This window comes from Haliotis rufescens, unplaced genomic scaffold, assembly GCF_023055435.1.
Source record: "Haliotis rufescens isolate VD_foot unplaced genomic scaffold, xgHalRufe1.0.p SCAF_1, whole genome shotgun sequence".
Classification (NCBI taxonomy): domain Eukaryota; kingdom Metazoa; phylum Mollusca; class Gastropoda; order Lepetellida; family Haliotidae; genus Haliotis; species Haliotis rufescens.
In genome coordinates this window covers 14,330,460-14,355,429 of record NW_025963779.1, presented here as the reverse complement: position 1 = coordinate 14,355,429, position 24,970 = coordinate 14,330,460, and the positions used below count along the sequence as shown (strand labels likewise).

At 42.8% G+C, this 24,970-nt stretch overlaps 1 protein-coding gene across 4 annotated transcripts; it reads right to left on the bottom strand.

The window, feature by feature from the left end:
• Positions 1 to 5,330: 5,330 nt before the first annotated feature.
• LOC124148689 (nematocin receptor 2-like) lies at positions 5,331 to 24,768 on the bottom strand. 4 transcript variants are annotated; one of them, XM_046519939.2, is made up of 2 exons: positions 24,501 to 24,768; positions 5,331 to 6,867 (listed from the first exon to the last, which is right to left on the bottom strand). In XM_046519939.2, the coding sequence occupies exon 2, from the start codon at positions 6,548 to 6,550 to the stop codon at positions 5,480 to 5,482; it is 1,071 nt and encodes a 356-aa protein (XP_046375895.2). In that variant the 5' UTR covers positions 6,551 to 6,867; positions 24,501 to 24,768; the 3' UTR covers positions 5,331 to 5,479. The 4 variants fall into 4 exon arrangements, with proteins under 4 accessions (XP_046375895.2, XP_046375888.2, XP_046375879.2 ...); XM_046519932.2 differs by lacking the exon at positions 24,501 to 24,768 and adding an exon at positions 16,451 to 17,052; XM_046519923.2 differs by lacking the exon at positions 24,501 to 24,768 and adding an exon at positions 12,597 to 13,071.
• Between the last annotated feature and the right edge of the window lie 202 nt (positions 24,769 to 24,970).

The following is a 24,970-nucleotide window of genomic DNA, read 5'->3' as shown; positions in this document are numbered from 1 at the left end:
AGCGGGGTTTCCGGAGTAACCGGGTGTCCCTGTTGCCCGCCACAAAGCGGGGTTTCCGGACTAACCAGCGGGGTTTCTGGAGTAACCGGGTGTCTCTGAGGCCCACCACAAAGCGGGGTTTCCGGAGTAACCGGGTGTCTCTGAGGCCCGCCACAAAGCGGGCTTTCTGGAGTAACTGGGTGTCTCTGTGGCCCGCCACAAAGCTGGGTTTCCGGAGTAACCGGGTGTCCCTGTTGCCCGCCACAAAGCGGGGTTTCCGGAGTAACCAGTTGTCCCTGTTGCCCGCCCCAAAGCGGGGTTTCCGGACTAACCAGCGAGGTTTCTGGAGTAACCGGATGTCTCTTTGGCCCGCCACAAAGCGGGGTTTCCGGACTAACCGGGTGTCCCCGTTGCCCGCCACAAAGCGGGGTTTCCGGACTAACCAGTGGGGTTTCTGGAGTAACTGGGTGTCTCTGTTGCCCACCACAATGCGGGGTTTCCGGAGTAACCGGGTGTCTCTGAGGCCCGCCACAAAGCGGGCTTTCTGGAGTAACTGGGTGTCTCTGTGGCCCGCCACAAAGCTGGGTTTTCGGAGTAACCGGGTGTCCCTGTTGCCCGCCACAAAGCAGGGTTTCCGGACTAACCAGCGGGGTTTCTGGAGTAACCGGGTGTCTCTGAGGCCCACCACAAAGCGGGGTTTCCGGAGTAACCAGTTGTCCCTGTTGCCCGCCCCAAAGCGGGGTTTCCGGACTTACCAGCGAGGTTTCTGGAGTAACCGGATGTCTCTTTGGCCCGCCACAAAGCGGGGTTTCCGGAGTAACCGGGTGTCCCCGTTGCCCGCCACAAAGCGGGGTTTCCGGACTAACCAGCGGGGTTTCTGGAGTAACCGGGTGTCTCTGAGGCCCACCACAAAGCGGGGTTTCCGGAGTAACCGGGTGTCCCTGTTGCCCGCCACAAAGCGGGGTTTCCGGACTAACCAGCGGGGTTTCTGGAGTAACCGGGTGTCTCTGAGGCCCACCACAAAGCGGGGTTTCCGGAGTAACCGGGTGTCTCTGAGGCCCGCCACAAAGCGGGCTTTCTGGAGTAACTGGGTGTCTCTGTGGCCCGCCACAAAGCTGGGTTTCCGGAGTAACCGGGTGTCCCTGTTGCCCGCCACAAAGCGGGGTTTCCGGAGTAACCAGTTGTCCCTGTTGCCCGCCCCAAAGCGGGGTTTCCGGACTAACCAGCGAGGTTTCTGGAGTAACCGGATGTCTCTTTGGCCCGCCACAAAGCGGGGTTTCCGGACTAACCGGGTGTCCCCGTTGCCCGCCACAAAGCGGGGTTTCCGGACTAACCAGTGGGGTTTCTGGAGTAACTGGGTGTCTCTGTTGCCCGCCACAAAGCGGGGTTTCTGGAGTAACTGGGTGTCTCTGTTGCCCGCCACAAAGCGGGGTTTCCGGAGTAACCGGGTGTCTCTGTTGCCCGCCACAAAGCGGGGTTTCCGGACTAACCAGCGAGGTTTCTGGAGTAACCAGTTGTCCCTTTTGCCCGCCACAAAGCGGGGTTTCCGGACTAACCAGTGGGGTTTCTGGAGTAACTGGGTGTCTCTGTTGCCCGCCACAAAGCGGGGTTTCCGGAGTAACCGGGTGTCCCCGTTGCCCGCCACAAAGCGGGGTTTCCGGACTAACCAGTGGGGTTTCTGGAGTAACCGGGTGTCTCTGTTGCCCGCCACAAAGCGGGGTTTCCGGAATAACCGGGTGTCCCTGTTGCCCGCCACAAAGCGGGGTTTCCGGACTAACCAGCGGGGTTTCTGGAGTAACCGGATGTCTCTTTGGCCCGCCACAAAGCGGGGTTTCTGGAGTAACCGGGTGTCTCTGTTGCCCACCACAAAGCGGGATTTCCGGAGTAACCGGTTGTCCCTGTGGCCCGCCACAAAGCGGGGTTTTCGGAGTAACCGGGTGTCCCTGTTGCCCGCCACAAAGCAGGGTTTCCGGACTAACCAGCGGGGTTTCTGGAGTAACCGGGTGTCTCTGAGGCCCACCACAAAGCGGGGTTTCCGGAGTAACCAGTTGTCCCTGTTGCCCGCCCCAAAGCGGGGTTTCCGGACTTACCAGCGAGGTTTCTGGAGTAACCGGATGTCTCTTTGGCCCGCCACAAAGCGGGGTTTCCGGAGTAACCGGGTGTCCCTGTTGCCCGCCACAAAGCGGGGTTTCCGGACTAACCAGCGGGGTTTCTGGAGTAACCGGGTGTCTCTGAGGCCCACCACAAAGCGGGGTTTCCGGAGTAACCGGGTGTCCCTGTTGCCCGCCACAAAGCGGGGTTTCCGGACTAACCAGCGGGGTTTCTGGAGTAACCGGGTGTCTCTGAGGCCCACCACAAAGCGGGGTTTCCGGAGTAACCGGGTGTCTCTGAGGCCCGCCACAAAGCGGGCTTTCTGGAGTAACTGGGTGTCTCTGTGGCCCGCCACAAAGCTGGGTTTCCGGAGTAACCGGGTGTCCCTGTTGCCCGCCACAAAGCGGGGTTTCCGGAGTAACCAGTTGTCCCTGTTGCCCGCCCCAAAGCGGGGTTTCCGGACTAACCAGCGAGGTTTCTGGAGTAACCGGATGTCTCTTTGGCCCGCCACAAAGCGGGGTTTCCGGACTAACCGGGTGTCCCCGTTGCCCGCCACAAAGCGGGGTTTCCGGACTAACCAGTGGGGTTTCTGGAGTAACTGGGTGTCTCTGTTGCCCGCCACAAAGCGGGGTTTCCGGAGTAACCGGGTGTCTCTGTTGCCCGCCACAAAGCGGGGTTTCCGGACTAACCAGCGAGGTTTCTGGAGTAACCAGTTGTCCCTTTTGCCCGCCACAAAGCGGGGTTTCCGGACTAACCAGTGGGGTTTCTGGAGTAACTGGGTGTCTCTGTTGCCCGCCACAAAGCGGGGTTTCCGGAGTAACCGGGTGTCCCCGTTGCCCGCCACAAAGCGGGGTTTCCGGACTAACCAGTGGGGTTTCTGGAGTAACTGGGTGTCTCTGTTGCCCGCCACAAAGCGGGGTTTCCGGAGTAACCGGGTGTCTCTGTTGCCCGCCACAAAGCGGGGTTTCCGGACTAACCAGCGAGGTTTCTGGGGTAACCGGATGTCTCTTTGGCCCGCCACAAAGCGGGGTTTCTGGAGTAACCGGGTGTCTCTGTTGCCCACCACAAAGCGGGATTTCCGGAGTAACCGGTTGTCCCTGTTGCCCGCCACAAAGCGGGGTTTCCGGACTAACCAGCGGGGTTTCTGGAGTAACCGGGTGTCTCTGTTGCCCGCCACAAAGCGGGGTTTCCGAAGTAACCGGGTGTCCCTGTTGCCCGCCACAAAGCGGGGTTTCCGGACTAACCAGCGGGGTTTCTGGAGTAACCGGGTGTCTCTGTTGCCCGCCACAAAGCGGGGTTTCCGGAGTAACCAGGTGTCCCTGTTGCCCGCCACAAAGCGGGGTTTCCGGAGTAACCAGGTGTCTCTGTGGATATACAGTGTTTGCAGCACACGCTGAAATATATCATTCTAAAACGTAATGCACGAAAAATACACGTAAATGGTCACATTATGTTATAAATATGTGGTAAATACTTTGAATATGTACATGCTGTACAATATATGAACAGGTAAAGATTGGGTAGTGGCTTTCTTAAATCAAATTCACATATATTAACAATATAACGATTAACAAAATTAATACTTCCGATCCACTTTCGAATGTAAATATCATACACGCATGAGTATCCAAAATGGAAGTGAAAATCTAATATTTGAAATGGGTATGTACATGTACAACACTAAGTGAGACAGGATTTGTGATTCATAAACACATCATTTGTATTTGTACAAGGAAGCAGTATACGGCTATAACAGAGGTGTATGTTCGTACGAGACTTGGGGCGGTCGGGTAGCCTAGTGGTTAAAGCGTTTGCTCGTCACGCCGAGGACCCGGGTTCGATTCCCGACATGGGTACAATGTGTGAAGCTCATTTCTGGTGTCCCCCGCCGTGATATTACTGGAATATTGCTAAAAGCGGCGTAAAACCATACTCACTCACTCGTACGACACCTGTTGACACTGATACCTCGGCAATCCCGACTTGTTGTTCGCTCACAAAGGGCGAGGTAGGCCCATTGGCAATATCATTGTTTAATTTATAGAAAATCATCAGACATGTTCAAAATACCAGGGTTTTTTTCTTTCTTAGACTTTCTTTACACGTTCGTTTCTACATTCAAGTTCACAAGAATGGGTGCATTGATGGAAAAATCTGACTATGAACAAGTCCGTGACATCTCAAGTAAGTCGGTTAGGTCAAAGACTTGCGTACATGTGCGTTCAAATAAATATAGAAATCCCGAAGGCCTCTCAAATCATTATTTCGACACATTTGAGCCTGAAGTATACATTAAGTGTTGTTATAAGTATAAAACAAGCATTTGTTGAAATGAACACAATCTAGCTGCCATTCTTTTGAACATATCTGCTGACATTTATAAGACTTTTTAAAAGTTTTTCGAATTTCTTAAATAATGTAGATCCTGTGTTCAAAGAGGGCCCTTATCGTACCTTGTCCTTTCGCTCAACCAGTCACTGGTATGCAGGATGTTCCTGTTTATACATGCATATGTTCAAAACAATTATCCGGAATGCGGGGTTTCCGAGCTAACGAGATTTCACTGTTTCACTGATGGGATTCGGCTGTTTCACTAATGGGATTTCACTGTACCTGCTTCATATAACTCACCCTTTTTCAAATGCATACGTTTCGTATCTGAATATTCGACACATCAGTACATATATTTCCGTTTTCACTACCAAAAATACTCATTCTGATAAATCCGGGCGGTAGGGTCCCTAGGGATATTTATTCTCCAGGTTAAAAAAAGCTCCGGATTATCAATCCAAGGAAACGCAGTTGTGTTCCTTTAATTGTATACGGACGTTCACAACTTTGATACTCCAGAAGTGACGTTATCGGGGTTGTGTTGTACGTGTTCAAATGGAATTGGTAAAAAATGGTTTCGATTTGTACAGACGTGTATAACGTGTGCGGGGAATTTAGTTCAGTGCTAATCCAATGAACCTAACATTGAACCTGGTCCACCACTTTCATGTCACAGCAGTTCCATTGTTGCCCTTTCATCCAGGGCCCTGTTCCACAAAGTGATCTTAGTGCTACGGTGATCGTAACCCTATGATAAAGTATGGGAGTTACGACCAATTTAGCACTGACATCGCTTTGTGGAACAAGTCCCGGTATGCTTGTCGTAAAAGGCGACTAACGGGATCGGGTGGTCAGGCTCGCTGACGTGGTTGATGCACGTCATCGATCCCAATAGCGTGGATCGATGCTCATGATATTAATCACTGGATTGTCTGGTCCAGACTCGATTATTTACAGACCGCCGTCATATAGCTGGAATATTGCTGAGTGCGGCGTTAAACAACAAACCAACCAACCAACCAACAAGTCCCGGGACAGTAACTGTTAAAGAAGAAATCCTTTTGTTGTACACTGTATATCACACCCGCCCACAACAAAACACATTCTTCAGTACTTTGCAACACTCACGACGAAATCTGACGTTCATGACGCCGTAGATGACGGGGTTCGCTGCTGAGTTAACGAAATAAGAGCGTAGGAATATATTGAAGAAAATAGTGCTCACATCATCCAGTTTGTAGTCAAAGTCTTTAACGGTTGACATCGCAATAACTAGGGATAAGAAAGGCACAAAACTAAGTATGAATACAATTGTCACCATGAAGGCTATAGTGGTAGTCTTGTTGGTCCTTCTCCGTGACGTCATGCTTCGGCTGGGACTCCGTCCTGTTTTGTTGGGTACACTTCCCTCGCTATCAGCTGACGACAATTCTATAGAGGTACCAGTGGATGGTGTGTTTTGACCAACTGACACTGAGCGTGTGGTTTCTGTATGTTTCTTAGCTGTCCGCCATACTAAGAAATACAAGATGCACAACAAGACAGCAATAATAATGAATAACAGAGCCAGGACGCCATTGTAGATCAGAGGATAGAGTGTGTGTTTGACGGCATCACTTGTTGAACAGTCCTGACCAATCAAATGCTCGACACCTGTGTCTGCTGATCGAATTCCGTATAAGACAATAGCTGGCCACGAAAATGCAGCGGATAAGAGGATTGAAAAGCTGATCACAAACTTCATCTGTTTAATGCCAAGTTGTTTCTTGTGAGGACAGCACACCTTCCGGTAGCGATCAACAGCTATTCCGAGGAGAGTGAGGATTGAACACATTGCGCAGAAGGTGTTCACACATCTCAACATTTTGCAGGCAAACACGGACTCGAACATGAAAAAGAATCTCATGTCCGCTATCTCTGTGGGCATGGAGATGATGCAACTGAGAAGGTCAAAGACTGCAAGACTTGTGATGAGGACACTCTGGGTACTGATGGTCAGTTTCATGGGGAAGACGTACACGACGAGAACGTTGCCAACAAACCCCACTATCATCATGACACCTACGTACACCATGGCCGGAAGGAGCAGCATTGCCATGGCATCGTTCACTTCCTGTAACGTCACGTTGCTGTGCGACATGTTCGCCATTTTGTTTCTTTGAGGTGTAGACTATAACTGATGTGTGCGGTTGCTGGAAATGTCGCCAAGTTTTTGGATTTCAACACAAGAGTTTGAATTAATCATTTTGAAAAAGAAGCGTTATTTGTTTTCTAATTGACATCATGGCATGGTTGATGGCATTATAATTATGTCCGATGTGGCGGCACATCTTCTGCAGTGGCATGACCTTTTGCGGTGGAAAACAAATGCAGCATGTTCCATGGATTTCAGTTTGTATCACTGTGAATGTCAAGACGGCCTGTAGTCCTGGTTGAGTTGTTCCCCTTTGTGTGCTTTCTCGTCACCTGAAACCAGGAACGCACATGTGAAAAACGATAAGTTTGTGTAACATAACTATAGATGATTCTAGAGTCCATCCATATGTAGGTAACTATTTACTGGTTGCACACACTCTCTATATTATATAGCTAATACTTAGAAAGGATGTAAATATCGAGAAATCTACATATTCGCTGACGTGCATATCACTAGTCCTCTCGAACCGCAGGTAAAATGCCTGGAATAGCGTTGGTATGACACACGTTATACAGTACTCAGAAACAGTTAACAGAAACAGCTATGTGTATACATATTTATAACATTAATTAAACTTATGTTCATATCGTGGGTATTATAGGCTCATTTATAGAGTTGAAATGATATGTATGATTGAAATATATTACGTTATTTCATCATTCGCATTGGATATTTCAGGTGGACACCGTGCTTGAATCGACATCATTGCAATTCCATATTGGATTTGCCCCGGAAGATTTACGGATTACTGGAGTGAGTGAGTGAGTGAGTGAATGAGTGAGTGAGTGAGTGAGTGAGTGAGTGAGTGAGTGAGTGAGTGAGTGGAGCGAGCGGGCGGGCGGGCGGGCGAGCGAGCTTACGCCTGTTGCTGTGTCAGTGAGTATTATCATCATGAAAATCCAACAACGTCTATGTTTACCTAGTCAGTGTGTATAGAAGAACAATAGGCTTACTGATATGTAAACTTTATCTTCACTGATTACCTGGTCGCTTTATGTAGTGAGTGCACTAAGGTGTCTCATCACCTGTATGTTATCTGATATGCCTCTGTAGTCATGCAATAATGCAATACAAACAACTGTCCCCAAAGAGTCAGTTGTGTAGCTTCCTACATGCGTGTGTAGTTCATGTTTTTTAAGTAAGAGACGTTTTATTTGAGGTACTCACGCCTCCATTGAGCTAATTTAAGTCATGCATGAATACTGCAAAATTACCTAGTAAACTTAAATTTGAAAGCCATAAAGCCCTATTTTTATCAATACAATATCTTGAGACCACTCCCAGTTCTCACGTTTGTTGACAATTCGAAGTTTAATTACTCATCTCTTTGTACCGTTTTGACAGTGGGTATAATTTAGTGCCTACTCCAGCTGTGAACCATGTAACCTACAATCATATCCTTCTGTCAAGCTGCAATGCGTGTTCATCATTGAATACCGACGTTGGTGCTTCTTTCAGCGTATTTCAACGACACCTGGTAGTGTGTAATATATGCAGTAAACAGATACTTGTGTTATTCATGTACGTCTCCGTACATTGTGCGAAGACGACTCATATGTCATGGCAGTGTCATGAAGGTGTCATGAAGGTGTCATGAGATCAATACATGTGCTTTTGTTGTACAATGCATATATTATTGTCGTGCCTCTGCATTGTTTATGATATATTTTGTAATATATTTATCATAAATTAAAGTACACATGCCCACATAATTCATTCCATAGATATACAGAATCAAGAATATGATATGCGTGTATATAAAATGAAACGCGAACGCATAAACCCTTTCCATAATCATAAGAGGTACATTGTACGATTCCCCCTACAGTCGAACCCTGTTGTCTCAAACCCAGGGGACCACAATAAATAGTTCCGACTGATCTGGGTTTCATAAGCATTAGGTAAGCGTGTCCTTCCCACCGGCGGCACCCATCAAAAACACATGCAAAGGCAAAGCAAGTGCTTACAATACATTATTATCGATTATTTACAGGCCGCCGTCGTGTAGCTGGAACATTGCTGAGTGCGGTTTCAAAAAGGTGTTTACAACGTTATGGTATGCGTCACTTTTGGCGCTTCCCCCACATAGTTAAGACTCCTTTACTGTAGGCGTAGGCCTGATATACTGCCCATGTGAATTTAAATTTTAACTCACTTACTCACTTAGCTGTACCTTTGCTTACTCATAATAGTGTAATATGATAGTAGGGCACACATGTAATGAAACAGGCCAACGTCTGAATCTCTTCCTGTAAGCAAGGAAAGGTCATGTTCCTGTACTACATTGCTTATTAATTCCGACTGCATCATGAGAACGTGTTTATGAGTCAGTCATTACAAAAAGTAATGATACCGGGTGTTCGCGAAAAGGTGAGCGTATCCTGCCCCATCGGTGGCACCCGTTACAAACACATGCAAAGACAAGTCAACTGTTCACCTAAAAAACAGGAGAACATATGGTACAAGTCAAAACAGAGAATCGGATCGGACATCGTTCTCTTTTTTGTCACTGATGCGTCAAATTTTGCAGTCTCGACGTGTCTACCATAAAGCTTTTGAAAGCTTAACTGAGGCCTTGATGGTTGTAACTATGATCAACCAACTGTTGAGCAAATCGTTTAACGCTCTCAATCGTGGTAGATAAGGCATGGTCGTTTTGTTCCCAAAATGTTGTGAAATGTAGACACTGAAAGCTGGAGCTGCTGGCATTTATTGCCCGACATCGGTGGAAAGATGACTATTGAAAATACAGTAAACTACGGTTATAACGAACTCATAGGGACTACTAATTTTAGTTCGTTATAACCGTAGTTCGTTATAAGCATATATAAAGCATAACTACAGCAAATAGTCGGGACTAAAAAGCAAGTTCGTTATATCCGTCAGTTCGTTATAAGCGTGTTCGTAATAACCGTAGTTTACTTTACAATATTGTGGAAAGAATGTTGTCATTCTGGATCCTTATGCAGAGTTCTAAATACGAAAACAGGTGGCACGGTTTCAGTGGAAGGAAATTGAAATTATTGAACGATATATCCTGAACAAATACGGGAACATATGTGGTGGGAGATGAGGTGGCATGCGGTTTAACGTCCTATTCACGAGTATTGTTTATAGGGACGTGCATGCCCGTGTATGAGTGCGTGCGCGCCTGCGTGTGTGGCTGTTGTGCGAGTTCGAACTAATTAATACCGGTTTAGTAATGCTACTCCACTGAGATACCATGCCGCACTTTAACAATGTCAGGGGTACCACATTCAGACACAGTATACTGACTTTGAGTCGACCAATGCCCTTTTCATCCCCTTAATGGCAAGCGCCAGGCAGGGTAACAAGTACGATCAAGTACGATCTTTTGGTACATGTATGACACGGACCTTCCGCTCTCAGTGCAGACACACTATCCACTGGACCACGGAACATATATCACAATCCAAAATGTATTTAAATGTGTCATCCAGACGTCTACTGTCAAATCTCTCAAAGGTTCCCTAAGGCCTTGAATGACGTAATTCTGGTCAAACAACTTTAGAGCAAGAGTCGGCTAACGCTCTTTGATTTCTTCGCAGAAAAAGCATGATCAGCAGTTCCTCAAATATGTTTGTTTGTTTTGTGAGCACTATTTTCTTCAATATATTCCTACGCTCTTATTTCGTGAACTCAGCAGCGAATCCCGTCATCTACGGCGTCATGAACGTCAGATTTCGTCGTGAGTGTTGCAAAGTACTGAAGAGTGTGTTTTGTTGTGGGCGGGTGTGATATACAGTGTACAACAAAAGGATTTCTTCTTTAACAGTTACTGTCCCGGGACTTGTTGGTTGGTTGGTTGGTTTGTTGTTTAACGCCGCACTCAGCAATATTCCAGTTGTATGACGGCCGTCTGTAAATAATCGAGTCGGGACAAGACAATCCAGTGATTGATATCATGAGCATCGATTCACGCAATTGGGATCGATGACATGCATCAACCACGTCAGCGACTCTGACCACGCGATCCCGTTAGTCGCCTCTTACGGCAAGCATAGTCGTCTCTTACGGCAAGCATGGGTTGCTGAAGACCTGTTCTACACCCGGATCTTCACGGGTCCCCTCAAATATTTGAAACGTAGACACCAAACATAACACGAACATGAGTCACAGGTAAGTAATCACTCATTGTCTTCAAAGGTTGAACATGTGCAGGTGGGAATAGTTAAATATATAGCCGTCCTCAGGAAACAACAAGAAAACAACAAGGTCTTTGTCAGGCAATATACAAAGTTTGCATACACCACATGAACCTTTAATAGCAGAACGCATTTCCGTCATACTTTTGTAATCAGTTTATATTAGTCTAAATGCTTATGACTATAAACATTTGGATGATCCTGTGAGGCTCATATTCTGAATAGCCCACATGGTGAATTCAGTTATGACAGTATCCAATGCATCAAGCCAGAAGTATTAATTATAATTTATTGTTTATGCCATACGAAGATTAATGTGTCAATGGAATAATAAAATATATGTATACGTGTATCAATGTGTGTATATACTAGTATGCAATCTTCCACTAGCCTATTTATCCAACTTGAGTTTCCAAAACCAGGCTTTGATATAGGCTAGTGGACACGCTTGTCTCGGGAAGATGATCTATGCACATTTAATATTAAGTTATGATATGTAACAGATGTGTGATGAAAGGTGACATTGAACATTTTCTGGAATTCATAAATGACTCTGTAGGGAGGGACGAACGCGTCATTAGAACCGATAACTGGTAACTGAGTGGGGTACGCATTCTAAATATTTGGACAGCTATTACGCCACTTGATGTTCATACAACATTTCCGCGAACATTAGTGTCCTGGCGGCACATTAGTGTCATGTATCTATTAGGGTATAACGCCCGAGGACAACCATTAAGCACATGTTCACACCCTTAACAGATCACACATTCCATAATACATATCTACACTGCAAGGTACATCCATACTGTGAACGTAACTGAAATATACAAAGTCACGCGTACGGAACATTGCAGCATATCTATCAGATGAAAGAACACCAGAACCAATATAGAACTTTTCAAAGATCACAGTAAACCAAAGCGTTTTAACAGTAGCAATACAGTGCTGTGGGGCAGACCATTTGATTTTTTGATTTTATTTTTGATTTTGATTTATTTATTTTATCGAAAAATATATATTGATGTATAAATTAATTTGTTGAAAAATAATGAAATTACCTGCCACAAAAATGTCATTTTTGCAAGGTGTTCTTCTTAAAAATAAGCCTGGATCATGGTTTTAAATTGTTTTAAATATCTGGTTTTGTAGCTGAAGAGGAAAAATATCTATCCGACTATCTTATGTATGTTCGGTCCCTTCAAAGGACGAATGACAGATAGATATGAGTATTACATAATTACATACGTGGGGTTATAATTACTTGTGAACTACGATTGTTAAATGCATTATCTAGTCGCATCACTGGAGCGTGCTTGTCTGAGACTGATGCAAGATGCAAATATAACATAGCAATGGGATTACGTCATGTTGAGACGTTGACACACCGTGTATGCATCCAGGTTGTATTAAGGAAACTATATAAGCTTAGTATCAAGAACGTGACATATAATGTGTAATGTTCTGATGTTGCGGAATCAATTGAGGTTTAAGTAAACTAAATAAGAAGCATTTTTTGTCTGTATGTGGCACTGCCGCCATTTGTTTTCATCATTAGTTCAATGTATGAATGCAGCTGTCGGCCCTATCAAAGGAACCACTTCATGGATGATTTGTACAGCTAAGAAATATTTGTAGATTATTTATTTATGTAGATTAAGTAGTAGAGACTAACATTGCAACATAAATGTCTGTCCAGTATTCATGAAACAGCATTCCTTCTTAAAGCAAAGCAAATCATATCATGAATAATAGTTAAAAACTATGTGAACCAAACCTCCGACATCCTAACAACTTAACATACTGTTCACATCGTGAAAATGACGACTTACCTTCGTACAACGACCACATACCTCCGAGCACCTGCTTTGTATCCTCGCACATGAAAGGCCGGCATGAACGACTATGTGCATGTATTTCATGTTTTAACCACAACACAACAGACTGTTGACAGTGTGACCAGAGTGCAACGGTACATAATCTCTATCAGGGCCATGATGTCCGACCTTTGCGCCCTGAGCGAGGAAGATCACATTGATAACCTCGTCAAGCTGTGGATTCATTAAGCTGTCAGGCAGTGTCAAGTAGACTGATGGGTATTTACCGCTCCCTCCAGGACGGCCTGACTCTGCATAGAACGGAGGTAACTTTATATCGCCTTGGTCAAACGTGGATTAGATTGGTATAGCAGATAGGGGTATGTACATATGCTGTTTATTACCTTAGTTGTATATTGTGTGTATATTGGGCATTTTTATGTCTCTGAAGTCAACAATGCACAGAAGTAAACGAAGATATGGGTTGGTTTTAACATAATTATCAATAATATTAATCTTGGGAATTTGGCATTATGATCAATATCTTTTACTGTTTATTTCTATTAGAAGAAAACAATAAAATGAAATTATTGATTATTTTTTTATAGTTGTATGTCCTTTATGAGTGAGTATGATTTTACGCCGCTATTAGCAATATTCCAACAGGGGATACCAGTTATAGGCTTCACACATTGTACACATTTTGGGACTCGAACCCGGGCCTTCGGTGTGCGGAGCGAACGCTTTAACCACTTGGCTACCCCAACGCCGCCCCTCCCCCATGTCCTTTAGAGAATTCATGTGTGTGTGTGTGTGTGTGTGTGTGTGTGTGTGTGTGTGTGTGTGTGTGTGTGTGTGTGTGTGTGTGTGTGTGTGTGTGTGTGTGTGTGTGTGTGTGTGTGTGTGTGTGTTACACTCAATATGTGCAACTGCCCATTGCGTGCATGCGACGGACAGTGACTTGTATGAGTTTTAAAATATTATTCACAGAATTCAAAAGTTATTTTATAATGATCTATTCACCGAGTTATTTTACAAGGATCTTTTCACTGAATTGTTAAATTAACATTAAATCATAAATAACTATTTATGTGGTTTCTCAACTGCTGTAAAAGACAAATAAAATAGGCTCGAAAATGATACGTCGGACCAAATGTAGACTTTAATGTGCGCCAAATAAAAGCGATCAACCATTATTTTATTATTTTTTTAATTACTAAACGATGATCTTCGCTGAACTATATTGACTCAGAAAATTGTACTTCCTGCTCACAAGCACGGGTTGGGTTATGTATAATTGACATACAGTATATTGTTTTGATATCAATTTACCTGGATGAATGGAACAAGTTATCCTTTTGAAAGGTGTTCATTGTATTACACTTAGTTACAATTAGTTTCTCTATCTTTGATAGTTTTTTTGATAACGTAAACAAGTTCACCTTTCATCTAAATGCACTGTTTCCCTTTGATCATTCCCGAAGCATCAGTAAAGGTTTTGTGACAACTAGTTATGTTTTCTCTTATTTTTACAAACATTCTGATGGTATATTATTTTCAAAAGGTTAAACTAATGCAATTACGGCACAAATAGTTTTATCTTTGATATGAAAACATATTACGTTGATTATATCTACCCAAACTGAGAGAGATTGTTGAAACATATGATGATGCTTGTTAAAACTACCATTATAAGTTAAGTAGAAGTAGAAGTTCTGGCCAAAAAATGTTATTTCTCACATGCCTACGGATAACTACGTATATGATGCTACTGTCCTGTGGTCATCTGAATATGAACAGAAAGTCATTGACGTCCTCAAGCGAAGGAAGACTCGACAATCCATGCCAAGGGAGGAATACCACTTCTTGACTAAGAATCTCCTTGTATCCATGGATGGAGTTGACAAAGTGACGAAGAAGGACGGCAAGTACATGGTCACCAAGGAAACAGTAGCAGAGTTAATCACACACACACACACACACACACACACACACACACACACACACACACACACACACACACACACACACACACACACACACACACACACACACACACACACACACACACACACACACACACACACACAGAAACTCTCCATGGTGGTGCAATAGTGCATGCCATAGCCACAAATCCCATGCAATCTGTGGCTGAACTGAGCGGTGATGTGATTCACTGTTTGATTTGTGCTTTTATTTAGAAAATGAAGTTTCTTAAGATCACATTTGTTTGGTTGTTATTTATTACAGTTTATTCACTTAATGATTGAGTTTACTTTATTAGAAACAAAACATGTAAACAATACCAATTTCATTTGCGTGCTTTGGGCAGAACAATTACCTACCCATTGCGTGAAATGAGCAAGCAGGTTGCCCATATTGTGAAATATTTGGAGAATTATTATGCACATTGCATGAAATGAGCAGATTATTGTTTGCACATTGCATGCAATGGGCAGTTGCACAGACAGGGTGTATACATACCTGTACATGTACATTGACTTTCGACATACGGCAGCCCAACATTAACATGCTTCTCCACAAAAATAGTTCTTTAATATTTATTAAATTTCGTTCTATATATATATCTCTTTGTATGTGTCTAAATTTATGAATTCGATTACTCCAGAAGTAAGTAAATGCAAAATGAATGTTCGGTCTAAGCATTATGTTGTTCTTAGATACAAAAATGTATTAGATCATACTCTAAAGATTGCACACAAAGAGGTAAAATTGCATCTTGTCAGTTTAATGGGTTAACACTTTACGTCACATTTATCATACCGATCATATATTGTAAACAAATGACTAGTGTTATGATATACTGGCTCATATATCCAGTTGAAGCAATACACTTGAAATAGGCTAGACTCTACGTTCAGCAAAGAAGCAGAAACAGAAGAACATTGGGTCTATCTCCACTGCAGCATAAAACTGTACATATTGTTCCCAACGTAGCCTTTGCTGTGTGATAAGGTGAGGCTTGTTTCGTCGATTTCCAAGAATGTGTGAACAGTTTCATAGAAGCCGGAGGTAGTGTACAGCTACTATATGGACGAATCATCAAAACAGAAAAGATACCAAATGTTACGGATGTGGATTTTTTCAATGTATTCCTACACGTAAATCATGGCATAGTGACACATGTAGAAAGCATAATTCTAATAACTGTGAGACCCGATAAACCCGATAGTTATCATTTATCAGAATTGTTAATTTGAGATTGTACTTCAGGAAGGGCCAAACTTCCATGACACCGTATAAATAGCGTGCGTGCGTGCGCGTGTGTGAGTGCAATACACTCTAGACCTTGTTCTTTTTCTTTCTGCTTCTATTCGGAAGATAATACTTAGTGATGCATGTATGTAACTGAACATATCCTTGTATTTATTGATCAACTTGAGCCCTAACTGACTTAATTAAAGGTTATTAATGTCCATATGTACACCGATGGACGGCATTTCTTGTTTAAATGTGGGCCTCAAGTACTTCCATAGAAACATAAAGTGGGATCATAAAATGTTCTCAACGCTAACGTTAAATCAGTGTGGGAATTTGGGGTTCCATACATTGCTCACGTACGGGAGGGTATCGCGATCGTACAGAATACGTAACTTATCAGGTTTGTTTATTACACAGAACCAGTATATTCGGACCGTGTTTTCAATGTTTCAGAAGTTCATTCACTTCAAAAGAATAATCACAAGTCCAAAGTACATTTGCAAATTAGCAGACAATTTTTATGTCCATGGCCACTTAGCATATATAGCAAATCTTATTGAAACTTCTTTCTTTTACATTATACATTTTACCTGTAAAAGGATTGCTATCCACGCGAAATAAATTAGACGAAATGTGTAGAAACATACCTTAGTGGCGTGATTGTTGAGTTATACACGCGGCAACCGATGTGGGACAATCCACAGCTACTGGATGTAACCACGTCATGCTACACTGTACATGTGTATACTCAACAGAAGCCCGTTCCGGGGCGCATGTTTGGAAACTGGGCTTATTTGGCTCACATTCAACGTGGACGTACCTAGCTCTACCCAAGGGCGTCCACGTAGACCGAAACACTTCCACACATGTAAACCCCTTGCTGCGATCCGAACAATGGTTTTTCTGATCCAAATTCACCAAATGACATCATCTTTAGGATAACTCCATGCCATTTTACAGTTGCTAAAGCTATGACCTCACAAGTACATGTCACCAGGCCGTCACTAAACGGTATATTACTGTTAACAGTTAATGTTCATACATGTACCTGTGAGCGACAGGGTCAAGGAGTCAACGAAATATGTTCAGCTATGCTGCGTGGTATAGTAAGCGTGGAAAGCGAGGCTGACAGCCCCCACACAAAGACTAGACTGGGTGTTACAACCCATGCGTCAGCAGAGGAACGCGGAAACGAAAATGATTAACAAGGGCTCACGCAAGTCGCTGAGTCAACTGGTCGTGTTGTCCCTGGACTCCGCGTTGTTGAAGCGTCAATATGTCCAACAGAGGGTGTAACGAGTAAAGTCACGCTTCAAAAAGTAAGAGAAAAGTGTTTGGCATCTAACTGTTAATACCCTAACACTGGCTAAAGAATATATTTGCTTTAGTCATGTTCGCCGTATCTGTTACACTGTACATACATGGAATAGCTTTCTAATAATTTCATTTTCATGACAGATTTAAATACCGTTGGGGTGTTACTTCGCACGGACTAATGCCGATGTTATGGTGCTACCCCACTGAGATACCATGCCGCAGTTTAGCATGAATATACCACTCAGACACAGTATACTGACTCCGAGCCGACCAGTCCTTGTTTTTGCTCCTAAATGCCAAGCGCCAGCAGGGTAACAACAAGTACCATCTTTTAACGTCTTTTGGTATGGCGCGCCTGGGGATCGAACCCCGGACCTTCAGCTCTCCGAGCAGACGCTCTATCCACTAGACCACGGGGGTGGTCGGACACTTTGGTAAATAGAAGGGGTCGAAACGTCTATGTACACGTATCACTTAAGGATTGACTGTGTATTTTTTTCGGTTCATTGAGGTATGAATCGAAAAGCCGATATGCAAACTGTATGAATCCGCGTAGCGGATTCTTACAAAAGTTTGCACATTGGCTTTTCGATTCATACCTCAATGAACCGAAAAAAATATACAGTCAATGCTTATAATTAAATTCGACAACGTAAAACATGTTTTATCTACAATAGTTTAACCCAAAACAGTTGCATATATCAAAACAGACAAAAATGACGACATTGATAAACATTCCAGGTGTAGGAATACATACAGTGGCGTGACATGAATCAGGTGATCGTTTAATTTATGCACATAACTTGACACGCCTACACAGTCAGTAGCCAATCAACGGAGAGTGGGATTAAAACAATGTTCATTTGACCTGTCAATTAAGGCAAGAGGCGAAAAGAACTGCAACAGTCAGACTGTAACGAACCGGAAGAAATATGTCCGAGAGAACCGGCGGCAGTTTCAAATAACACGGTCATTTACTGCGTGATTCAAACATTACTTCCCTGATTACGGTAAATCACAGTTGGAGAAATGCTAGTTATAAATGAAACCCAAAGACATGAAAGTTGAACCGGGGCGAGCGGGAAAAAAACAGGCGAGCGAGCCTGCACGTTTGCTGTTTCATTCATTCTCGGCCTTCGGTTTCAAAGGGTAGTTTGGACAATGAATATGCATGAAAGTCGCTAAATGTCCTGTGCATGACGATACACGTGAGCAGAAAGGGAATTCCCTCGACTGTAATATTGGGATTCCCCGACATTCCGAAGTAATAAAAGTAGTGCGCCGCGGTGGGCGTGGCTTAATTTTTTACATTCATTGGGAAATGAATGCAATAACACGTGACCAATTCAGCTAATCAGAATGCAGGAATTTCCATGAACACAACGAAAATTTAATTATTTAAGCATACATTCAATGTCACATACTTTCATTGACGATATGTCTATACCTATACTTCTGTGTATACAATGTACGTAGTTATCAAGCTAAACCATGAGTAGCAAGTTCTTTACACAACCTAGTCTCCAAATCGTGACAAGAAGATGTGCTTAAACTTGCAAACAAAGCCAAGTAGTAAAGATATTGTTGTATTTAATTCCAATGTGGGCCACCCTTCACTTCAAGGAGCACCGTGGCTTACATGTCAGGTCAACCGAGGCATTGATAACCTCCAGTGGGAATGGTCGACGGTATATGTTCACACACATCACCTGTGCAGCATTAACCTTATCACTATCAGTATCTGCAAGCAACTCTCATGTGTGCCAATTGGGTAAACAGCATATGTCTATGTGGATGGGTGCTTTTATGAATGAGTGAGTGAGTTGGGTTTAACGCCGCTTTTAACAGTATTCCAGTTATATCACGACGTGTCAGCTTAATGTGGGAGGAAAGCCCGAAGTGATGCATGTCTCAGACGTTTACCACTTCGGTGAAGCCCACGAGCACGGGTATGGTGCTGACAAACCTAGAAACATAATCGAGCGAACCGGGATTCGAACCCACAATTATAGGTTACTGGCGTGCCCAAGGGTCGCAACTCTGCACAGCGAATCGCGGCGCCTTAGACGACCCTTGCCCCCTGTTATGAATAATGTGTGCAGTGTGTGGAATGTATAATTATGAACTAAGTGTTTCTTGTCGTGTTTGAATATGTGTGTGGTAAACTACTTGTTTGAACAGGTTGGGATAATGAACAAATGAGCATGAGTGCGTGCGTGCGTGCGTGTGTGCGTAAGAATTTGTAAGAAGGCATGAGCAGAAACCATTACATACGGTACTAGTAGTTTATTTCTCATCCGTGATCAGATAACAAGGCACCTTTTTTACACAGTGTTTAATAACATCACCTGCGGACGGAACTATTTTCGGTCATCAGCTGGTCATTCGAATTGCGGCCTTGTTATACACTGTGTACTGTCTACTCTACCCCTAGACGGAGTCGACAGCCGATAGACCCTTCCAGTGTTCACGAAACACCAATGACGCGTTGATGACAAGATAAGCATGCATTACAAAACTCGCTGAAGTCCGTCAGTTGTTGCTGTAGTCTGTAAACTAGCTTAGGACCCGGGACTAAATACGTTTGAAAAAGACTCACTTTTGTATTGTACCAATGCAAGCATCTTGATATTATAAACGTTCAGAGCAGTACAAACTCGGAAGCAGTAAAAACACATCCCAAACTATCATCAAAAACATTCACGGCGGTCTATTTACGACCTTCAACTTCGTGTTGTTAATGGGAGTGGTCCCCCTTGGACCAAGTGGACAGTTGTTAGAAATTGATCCTCATTATGTCAAAAGACCCACCCAAGTGTCGGGAATCATTGTGCCTTGATTGATGCTGCTTAAGGGCAATTACTACATATTCCATACAGTCGTCTAAGGCGCCGCGATTCGCTGTGCAGAGTTGCGTACCTTGGGCACGCCACAAACCTATGATAATGGGTTCGAATCCCGGTTCGCCCCGATTATGTTTCTAGGTTTGTCAGCACCATACCCGTGCACGTGGGTTTCACCGAAGTAGTAAACGTCTGAGATCTGCATCACTTCGAGCTTTCCTCCCACATTAAGCTGACACGCCGCGATATAACTGGAATACTGTTAAAAGCGGCGTTAAACCAAAATCACTCACTCAGTAATACTTTTATGCGGCGTTAAATTAAACTCACCCACTACAATTCAAACCATCTTCTGACTCGTGTGAAATCACAGCCATCATGACAAGACTTGATGAGTCGATCGTCTTTCGGGCCTACACCGAACCATGTTTTTTGGCTTTGAATCGAGATTTACCGCTTTAAGCAGATGTTTCCAACTAGTGTTGTATGTGGATAGGCCATTATCAACAATGTGTATTGTAAAGCGTATCTTATGTTTTCTTATTATCGCAATCGATCTCACAAACACAGCGCACTTTACTGTCAGGTATCACCTTGAGAGAACAGTCTACGGTCGCCATCAGCTATGCACCATCAGTTATCAATGTTGGATTCATACGCCGCCCTTATACCAGTGACGTGTTTCCGTTGGATTTAGATAATGATGAATACACGATGCCATTTAGAAAGTGGTCAATGTAACAAATGTTATATTGGGGATTACACACTTTTTGTAAAGTACAGATTCTAGTACGAGTCCAATTCGGGACTCGAACCCACACTCTCATAGTGAGGCACCCAATCGCCAGCACACGAAGTCAGATAATGTTAAATACTGTTATAAGGTTAAAAATGCATCTCAGAAACTAATGGTAACAAATAGAACCATTATAGCTGCAATGAGGAGTTGCATTAGATATAGTTTGTGACAGAACTTTTAGTTGGAAAGGAATCAATAGAGAAAAGACATTTCACATTTATCACAAGTGTATTCTGGACATTTCACATTTATCATTGGATTGGTTTCTGGCTATCGTCAGTTTCAAGGCATAATTCATTTGGAGCTTCCGGACGCGTGTCACAAAATCAATAGAGAGATGAGCAATATGGCACGTAGGCTCTGGTATTTTTCCGATTACGACACACATGAGTTCATGGTCAGATCTAACTTGTAACGAATCAAATGGAGGTATTAAGACATGTGACAAGGACAGGCCAGGCTCGAACACTATTAAATGATACCCTCAACATTAGGAGAGGAGAGCGCGGTTTACAATCGATCGAGTCGAATCCCGATCGTTCTAAGTTTCCCCCAGCTAGTGACGAGCCTGGCCAGTCTGATCCTGTTCTGTATTGATAAATGGGCTGAGAGTAAGTAAAACTATGTGAGTATAAACTGGTGTTGCGTTTCTTTATTATGCGTGTGTGAATGCTGATAGAGACAACTTGGAGTAAGGGTCATTAGACCAATCACTCCTTGACGGAGCCGAGCCGTGGTGGACAAGGTGAGGGCAATGTCATGGCTTAATTGACCACAAGGACCAGGAACGGCAATACATTTAGTAACTGTAGCAGGGTCGCACTGGACGCCCAAAGGCAGTTACGACATTACGAAATGATTACATTCGCCCACGTCAGATACAGGTTTTGTATAAACTCGTGTCTTTCTATCACGCTTCCACTCGTTAGATTCGTTTTGACATGCTATGTAACGGTATCTAACGGGAAATTGTGTAATAATCTTTATGTGTATGTGTAGGAAGGCAAGCGCGTAACATATTGCATGCGAATACACAGTGCAGTTATGTGTATGAGTGAGTATGAACAAGTGTTAACACCTGGTGTTATTGCTTAATATTTTTCAGTGATCCATTCATATTCTTTTCACCGCTATTTTGTCTTTTACGCCGAATAGAATCTGTTTCGGTGGGTAATCGAGGTTATTCTCTACATGTTGTTGCCGTTTTATGTTCACTTGAACTTAGTCGATGTTTCTGCTGGTGACTGAATTCCGTCATAAGCTCAGTAGAATGTTTCAATTATGTTGAGTCAATTACAAAAGACATTTGCTTAATTTATGTAACAATACCTTGTGCCAAACACGATCGAAAGCTTTTCTTATGTCACAGAGTATTGCCATTACTTCCTTTCTTTCATCTAAGGCCTTGCCTATGAAATCATAAAGATTGGTCAGTTGGTAAACACTTGAGTCACCGGCGGTAAACCCTGATTGCAAACAATAAATAACTTGATTATCCCAAAAATGGTTGTGCACATGTTTTAGAACACACTTTTCAAATACTTTCGATAGGCAACTTGTGAGCGAGATTGGTCTGTAATTACAACAAGCATGGATGTCATTTTTCTTATAAATTGGAATTACTGACGACTGTTTCCATGGCATAGGAAAGATATGTTGGGGCAGGGATAAATTAAATGACTTTACAAGTGGTTTCGATAAAACAATAGCCAAGGTCTTTAATATACGATTACTTATCATATCAGGGCCAGTAGATTTCGATATATCAACTGACAATAACACATCCTCTATTTCTTTCTGAGATAAACATATTCGTTGTAGGGGAAAAAACATTAACGGAAAATGCGTTATCATCAATGACGTCATCTAAGTCTGGAACTGAGGCTTGTTCTACGAAATAATCATTCAGAACATTAGCTTTATCAATATCGTCCTCATGTAGCACTCCGTCCTGTTCTATTGAGGGGAACTGGCGACTACGTTTTCTTGACGTTTGACGTTAGTCGCCACCAAGTGTTCTTACCTTGTGTAGTATTTATAATATCTTCAATTTTGGAATTAAATTCAGATTTGCATTTTCGAATTTCAGAGATGACTAAATTACGCATTTTTCTGAACTGCTCCCAGTGACGTGCGACATTTGTACGTTTTGCCCTCTTATGAATCCTATTCCGCTTCCTCATCAATTTTCCGTTCATCCAGGGTGCATCTGTTAGGCGTTTTCGTACAATCTTGTTTGGTATACACTGTTTACATATTGTCTTAACTGTATCAGTAATATTTTCGGTTATAACATTTATATCATCAGCAGCAAACAAGGGTTCCCAATCTATATTATTGCTAAATTCTATCAGTTGTTGTTTATTAATTCCTTCGTAACCATATATAGTTCTCATGAAGTTCTCTAGTTTGCTGTTTCCTTTTGTGATGAGAGATGCTTGCAACGGCACGGACAACAAAAAACTATATTGAATACCCCTTTACTTTAAATTCAATCAATATTCCTTTAATATCATTTAATGAGACTTGCTTACAAATTGCACATATTACAACATGATTTAATGAATACCTATACTATATATTCAGTTTCTATTCCTTTGGTCACACTGTGTGATTTGAGGTGGTTGCAACTTGCACAAATAACAACAAAACGTGAAATACTTTGCCTGCCAATCAGTCACACAACTGTTTATCTCTCATGACACACTGAAATGGTATTTTGCATTAGTGGACTTCTACACGAACAGCCCGAGAGAAGGGACAAGAAGAGGAGCGGCGGAAACTCACACCTCGAATAACAGATACATGTGATCAAACAGGTTTATGTCGTTGAGAGGCATTTAGAAGTTCGGACAGTAACGTGTGTATCTTGTATTAAGTTAAGATAAGAAAAGTACATTAAAAATGTATTCATTGAGTAGAAGTGGCATGAGATTAGCTTTGTACTGGGCCGTTTTGTTGTTTTAAGCTGTACTTTTGGCAGACATACAGATACTTTATTTACGTACATGTATAACCTTAGTACAGTTATAATATAAACAGGTTAAAACATATACAAATGTACACGGTCAGAGACTAGTATATACAGTATGAAACAATACTTTGCATCAGGCGAAAGTTAAAAATATCTGTTTCCAATTGTTTTCAAATTTGGACGTAAACAAATCACCAAATCTATAAGGCACTAGATACACATTTCCATCAATTATACATTAATGCGCGGCAGAGAGATAGAATAAGTTTTTGGCAACGATAAAACATCTGTTTCATTTGACATAATAAATCCGTATTTCTGTACATTTGTTAAAAGGCAGATTTGTAAAACAAGCTAAATATTCAAGATAAGAAGATGGCATGTAGAAATATCCTTGTCTGAGATATAATCCCCTAAAAACCTGCCGCTTAGCGCATGCAAATCAAGGGCAGATAAGTATGTTTCTAATAGACGTATACTGTACTGTATTAGTATAGTAGAACAATCCACGCCCGTGTCCGCCTTCCTGTTCGTGCTCGGATCAATTAACATGACATTGACCGTGTTCACTTTCTAAAAGCACTCCGGTCATTAATTGACTGTTTAAGGGGTTCTTTTTTAACATAATTCAATTATTACAGCAGTTTACGAATATACAAATGTACCTACACCGAGAAGGAATAGCACGGACAAGAAGTACTATGATTTAGACGGACATGCATGTATTCAATGTGTTATTGTTACAAGAAATGCAAAGTTCTCACCTTAAACGCCCGACGCCGTGGTGTACATTCCCATGCGCCACAGTGACACGACCTGTCGTACCAGTGTCGTTTGGTGTTTTGTCTTGTTTCGCTTGGCTGCCTTGTCTGTCTCAGCCTACCATATCCCCGTCCTTAACATTCAGTGTCTAGCGGTACCTCAAACACCTCTCGTGAATCAGAATCAGAATCAGTTTATTCTCAGAAACCACAAAAGGTGGTACAAGAGTATATAGAAACACAAAGAGATACATACTTCATGACCGATGCTTGAAATGCATTGAATCATGGGTGTTTGTACTGAACGATAGGAAATGAATAACACGAATTTCCTGCTTCTCTATGGTAAAGCTTTAAGGGTTAACTGTACCGTCATTTATAACACACAGAACGGGATTTGTATTCGTAACGTTGTGTAATCCCCATACAGTGGCCGTTCCCTGTGTAGAGTTGCCCTACTTCAGAAATGATAT

Bases quoted from the DNA above. Each gene is read 5' to 3' on its own strand.
- LOC124148689 (XM_046519939.2), bottom strand. From the start codon at position 6,550: ATGGCGAACATGTCGCACAGCAACGTGACGTTACAGGAAGTGAACGAT.